Source organism: Lathyrus oleraceus, chromosome 4, assembly GCF_024323335.1.
Source record: "Lathyrus oleraceus cultivar Zhongwan6 chromosome 4, CAAS_Psat_ZW6_1.0, whole genome shotgun sequence".
Classification (NCBI taxonomy): domain Eukaryota; kingdom Viridiplantae; phylum Streptophyta; class Magnoliopsida; order Fabales; family Fabaceae; genus Lathyrus; species Lathyrus oleraceus.
This window is the reverse complement of record NC_066582.1, coordinates 33327337-33333514: the sequence shown is the minus strand read 5'-3', so window position 1 is coordinate 33333514 and position 6178 is coordinate 33327337. Positions and strand designations below refer to the sequence as shown.

General features: G+C 35.3%; 1 protein-coding gene across 1 annotated transcript; it reads right to left on the bottom strand.

The window, feature by feature from the left end:
- Window positions 1–4913: 4913 nt before the first annotated feature.
- On the bottom strand, window positions 4914–5853 carry LOC127138634 (pathogen-associated molecular patterns-induced protein A70-like). The gene has a single exon (XM_051065119.1). The coding sequence runs from the start codon at window positions 5709–5711 to the stop codon at window positions 5037–5039; it is 675 nt and encodes a 224-aa protein (XP_050921076.1). The 5' UTR covers window positions 5712–5853; the 3' UTR covers window positions 4914–5036.
- Between the last annotated feature and the right edge of the window lie 325 nt (window positions 5854–6178).

The window sequence follows — 6178 nt, the reverse complement described above, 5'->3', positions numbered from 1 at the left end:
GTGGCACAAGACGACAATAGTAACATCTTTTCGGTTGCATTCACTCTGGTTGAATGTGAGACTCTTGGTGGTTGGAGTTTCTTCCTTAAGAATCTCAGAGCACATGTTGCTTCACAACCCAACCTCTGTTTAATTTCATACAGACATGCATCTATTGATACTACATACAATAATCCTAAGAATAGATGGCATAATCCTCTTTCTAGCCATGTCTATTGCATTAGACATATAGCACAAAATTTCATGCGAGAAATCAAAGATAAGAACCTTCGGAAAAAAATTATGAATGCAGGGTATGCTTTAACTCAACCATCATTCTGATACTACCGCGAGGAAATTAGATTATCAAATGCGGGTGCATTAGGGTGGGTAGATAACATTCTATTGGAGAAGTGGACAAGGGCATTTGATGAAGGACGTCGATGGGGCCACATGACAACAAACCTTGTTGAATCCATGAATATTGTCTTCAAAGGCATCACAAACCTACCAATAACTGCGTTGGTGAAAGCAACCTACTTTAGGATCACTTTTTGCAACCAGAGGCGAAAAATGGAATTCAATGTTACAATCGGGGCAATTATTCAGTGAAAGTTGCATGAAAGTGATGAAAGAGGAAACTCTCAAAGCAAGCACACATGTGTTTCAATCTTTGACCGTCATAGACACACTTTTAGTGTAAAGGAAACACATGACCACAACGAGGGGAGACCAGATGGAGACTATCAAGTCTAACTGAATAAAGGTTGGTCTGACTGTGGAAGATTTTAAGCCTTCTATATGCCTTCCTCCCATGTCATTGCAGCATGTTCATATGCTCTCCAAGACGCTTTCATGCATCTCTCCGATGTTTACAAAGTCGTAAATATTTTCAACGTGTACAACAATAGCTTCCCGATGGTAGCATTGTAAGATTATTGACATGCATATCAAGGGGACATAATTTAGCACAACGAAAACATGTGACGGAAGAAAAAAGGTCGCCCTAACAACACACGAATTAGAATAGAAATTGATATGGCTGATATGATGGTAAGATTATGTGGTTTATGTCGTCAGCCCAGACACAATCGGACAAATATTCCAATGTTGGAGTGAGTTCTACATGAACATTTATTTGTTTTCTTTAAATTTTTGTAACCTTATTATTTATAATATATCAACTTTTGGTTATAACATAAAGTTTTCACACACTAACAACACAAGACAGAGTAATACAAATAAAATACGCATAAAACAATAAAAAACAATAGATAAAAAAACTTAACACCACAACATGTCTAAGAGATTACAACAAACAAAATAATGTCATCTGCTGCAAACATCATATCCCTAACATCGTCGTCATCTCTAACTCGCACCCACATACGTTGCATAACATTATTGCCATATGCAATTGAGATGTACGAATCAAGTTTCCCTTTAAAATTTGTACATTGACGTCAATTAAATAGGCAACACCATGTACAGTCGTCACTCCAATTAGAGCATCCTTCTAAAATGTTGGAATTAAATCAAGAAAGAAGTAGAAGTAGTGAGAAGATTTAGGATATAAAAATGGTATTAACTAGAAGCATTTAGAAACTACATATATTATCCATTAGCACTAAACTTATGAATTAAGAAAGGAAAAGTAGTGGTCAGCCTGTATCACCGCCTAAATTAAATGCTTACATTTTAAGTAGCTTAGCCATTAAGTTTTGTGAATTCAAAGCCTATATAAAGGCATGCAAGCTATGGATTGAAAATCATCAGATCAGAAAAATTAAATACAATTGAGAAATTACTTCCTCTTTCTCTATCTCTATTTTGTGTGTTTATTTTTTGTTCAATATATGTCCCATTGATATCAAATTGGTATCAGAGCAGGTTAGGTCCTGCTAGTGTGAGTGTCAAAAAATAATAATAATAATAATTTTTTGGTGTGTGAGGAACAAAAGAGTTCTCATTATCTCAAAAAAAACTAGTGTGAGTATTTTTTTGAAAAAATATGGCAAACAATTACAATTTTGTTTGGTCCGGTCCAAAATTAACCGCAGAGTTAGATTTCAGTTACTGGGAACTGTTGATGACAACACATTTAAAAGCTCACAATGTTTGGAGCTTTGTGGATCCTGGTTTACAACAAGGAGCTGATGAAGTTGCTCGTAGAAGGGACCAGTTGGCACTTTCACAAATTCATCAAGGAATTGATTACTCAATATTTGGCAAAATAGTAAATGCAAAAACTGCTAAAGAAGCGCGGGACATATTGAAGCTGTCACATAAAGGAGTAGAGAAAGCTCGGAAGTCCAAATTACAATCGCTGCGTAGAGAATATGAAAGGCCTATAAGCTTTACAAGGTGATTATTAGTCGAGATGTGACTTTTGATGAAGGAGGAATGTGGGATTGGTCCTCAAAGTCACAAAAAGATCCAATAGTAACTTCAAATGATTACGAAGAGGTAAATGAATATAATCTAACACCTGATGAGCCAGAGACATCCAACAGACAACAAACAACGCCTGATGAGCCAGAAACATCCAACAGGCAACAAAGGCCACGTAGATTACCAGCCAGATTGCAAGATTGTGTTTTGGGTAATGATAATGACCCATCTGATGAGGAGATTATCAACTTTGCTTTATTTGCAGATTGTGAGCCATTTAATTTTGAAGAAGCAGCTGATGATGAAAATTGGAGAAAAGCTATGAATGAAGAAATCAATGCAATTGAGAAGAATCAAACATGGGAGCTGACAGAGTTACCAGCAGACAAGAAAGCTATAGGAGTGAAGTGGGTATACAAGACAAAGTACAAACCCAATGGTGAGATTGATCGGTATAAAGCAAGGTTGGTGGCAAAAGGATATAAGCAAAAACCAGGTATTGATTACTTTGAAGTATTTGCACCTGTTGCAAGGTTAGATACAATTAGAATGCTTATTTCGATATCAGCTCAAAATAGTTGGAAACTACATCAAATGGATGTTAAGTCTGCATTTCTTAATGGTAATCTGGAAGAAGAAGTCTATGTTGAGCAACCTGCAGGATATGTTGTAAAAGGAAAGGAAGATAAAGTCTATAGGTTGAAGAAAGCATTGTATGGCTTGAAGCAGGCACCAAGAGCTTGGTATAACAAAATTGATTCTTATTTTGTGAAGAATGGTTTTCAGAGATGTCCTCACGAGCACACGTTATATATCAAATACATGGATCCTGGAGATGTCCTTATTGTGTGCCTATATGTTGATGACTTGATTTTCACTGGAAATAATTCAGAAATGATTACGAAATTCAGGGAGGCTATGATTCGGCATTTTGAAATGACAGATTTGGGCCTAATGTCTTATTTCCTTGGCATTGAGGTCCTCCAACAAGATGATGGAATTTTCATTTCTCAAAAAAAGTATGCAAGTGATATTTTGAAGAAATTCAAGATGGAACAGTCAAATCCTGTTTACACACCTGTTGAAGAAAAGTTGAAGTTGACAAGAGAAAATGATGGAAAAAAGGTAGACTCAACCCAATATAAAAGTTTGATCAGAAGCCTGAGATATTTGACTGCGACAAGACCAAATATAGTTTATGGAGTTGGATTCCTCAGCAGATTCATGGAAGAACCATATGTTAGTCATTGGCAAGGAGCTAAAAGGATTCTTCGTTATATCAAAGGTACACTGACTGATGGAATTTTTTATGCTAGTAATAATGAAGTGGAACTTGTTGGATACACAGATAGTGATTGGGCTGGAGATATAGAAACAAGAAAAAGCACGTCAGGGTACGCATTTCATTTAGGAACAGGTGCAATTTCATGGTCTTCGAAGAAACAACCAGTTGTTGCACTTTCTACTGCAGAAGCAGAATATATTGCAGCAACCAGTTGTGCTACTCAAACCGTATGGATGAGAAGAATTTTAGAAGTGATACATCAGAAGCAGAATAGTCCTACAAAGATATATTGCGACAACAAGTCGACAATTGCACTGAGTAAGAATCCGGTTTTTCATGGACGTTCCAAGCACATTGATATTCGGTTTCATAAGATAAGAGAGTTGATAGCAGAAAAAGAAGTGGTGGTCGAGTACTGTCCAACTGAAGAACAAATGGCAGATATATTTACAAAGCCTCTAAAGATTGAGTTATTTTACAAGTTGAAGAAGATGCTTGGAATGATAAATATGAAAGCTTGATTTAAGGGAGGCAATGTTGGAATTAAATCAAGAAAGAAGTAGAAGTAGTGAGAAGATTTAGGATATAAAAATGGTATTAACTAGAAGCATTTAGAAACTACATATATTATCCATTAGCACTAAACTTATGAATTAAGAAAGGAAAAGTAGTGGCCAGCCTGTATCACCGCCTAAATTAAATGCTTACATTTTAAGTAGCTTAGCCATTAAGTTTTGTGAATTCAAAGCCTATATAAAGGCATGCAAGCTATGGATTGAAAATCATCAGATCAGAAAAATTAAATACAATTGAGAAATTATTTCCTCTTGCTCTATCTCTACTCTCTGTGTTTATTTTTTGTTCAATATATGTCCCATTGATATCATAAAATTATATAGTTGCCACCAATTCCCTATCAAGAGCACGACGTCCATAATTTTTTTGTTTGAGAATGAGATATTTTGAGATTTTTTTTAAAACATAAATTAATTTAAAATATTAATTATTTGAGTAAAAGATTCTCAGTTGATTTTAGTTAAAGTTATTATTCTATTTATTTAAAGACTCTTTATATTCATATAAATATAAAATCAATATCTATTGATGTAGAAAGAAACAATTTATTTATTTATAACTAAATTATAAAATAGTCTTTTTTTTTTCTTTCTATTTTGACTCTTTTAAACTATTTATAACTAAATTTTAAATTTGTCTTATTTTTTCTTCTATTTTGACTCTTTTAATTACCATTATCAATTTTTTCAGGAAATAAACGCCAACCTTTATGAATATTCTTTATCATTGAAGATTTCTCTTCCTGGATTTTCCTTCCTTGAAATTGGACTTAATTTATAATCAAATTCAAAGGGAACAGCTATCACTATTCAAAGGGAAGTGTGAGTTTGTTTCTGTAACGGATAAAAGAATTAAGCCTCTGCAACTTCAATTGTTTTTTAAACATGTTAATAAAATCATCAGCTTTTGCATCAACCCCTTCATCTTCTTTACACGTCGTCGTTTCACTTCTCGCCATCGCGGTCGAAGGCCTCCTTCTCTCCAACGCTTCTTCATCCTCTTCCTCCTCCCAGTCCAACGTCATCGAACACTCTTTCTCGCTCACCGATCTCTTCAGTTCCGTCTTCCTCTTCTCCTCATCACCAGAATCACAAACCAGTTTGGGATCCAGTTCCGCGGACGAGTTTTCGGGTTCTGGTTGAACGTCATGTGTTTTTACGTGTGGTGGTGCAAGTTTATGGAGGGAGAGATTGAAGGACACGACACGCTTTAAGAGAGATGATATTTGAACGACCTGGGGTTGAGTGGACTCGGATCGTGACTCGGGTTTTGTAATACTAGATGTTTGTTCTTGGTGGTTGTAATAGTGACGGGTATTAAAGGACTTCGCTCGTTGGATGATTTTGATTTTGGGAACAGCATTAAAGCAAGAAACGAGAGCTATGGTACCAATGACTAGGTTTACAAGAATGAAAAGGGGTGATGGTGCAAACCAGGTTGCTATTGCTATGAAATTAGTACCGGTTATGGAGTCTGTCATTTTGTGGTTTAGAAGGTTTTTGCGTAGTGGGTTGGTTGGTGAGAGAGATGAAAGAAAATAATGGAGGGTGTAATATAGAGAAAGATGAGGTCTCTTTAGGAAAGAAAAAAGATACTGTTGATAAATATCATGAGCCACTTGTAACTGTAGTTCAGTTGTCTTGCCGACGTAAAGCTTGAATCAAAATTTAATATCGATGTTTATTTTTCTTTTTATCATAATCTCAAATTTTCAATTCTAGTCAAAAAGCTTGGAATAGTATTTTATACCATTAACAAAAGATATCCAGCTGAAACAGTAATATTAGAATCCAAAAACAAAGGTCTTCTTTTTTAGATGACAATATCCCGATAGCAATAGATAAACAAAAGAAAAGCCGGGAGACATTCTCTCTTGATACGTCCATCACTCAATCACATTACATAAACAACTTGGCTTTTTGGCTCTATATGTGGTTGCCAACTTCT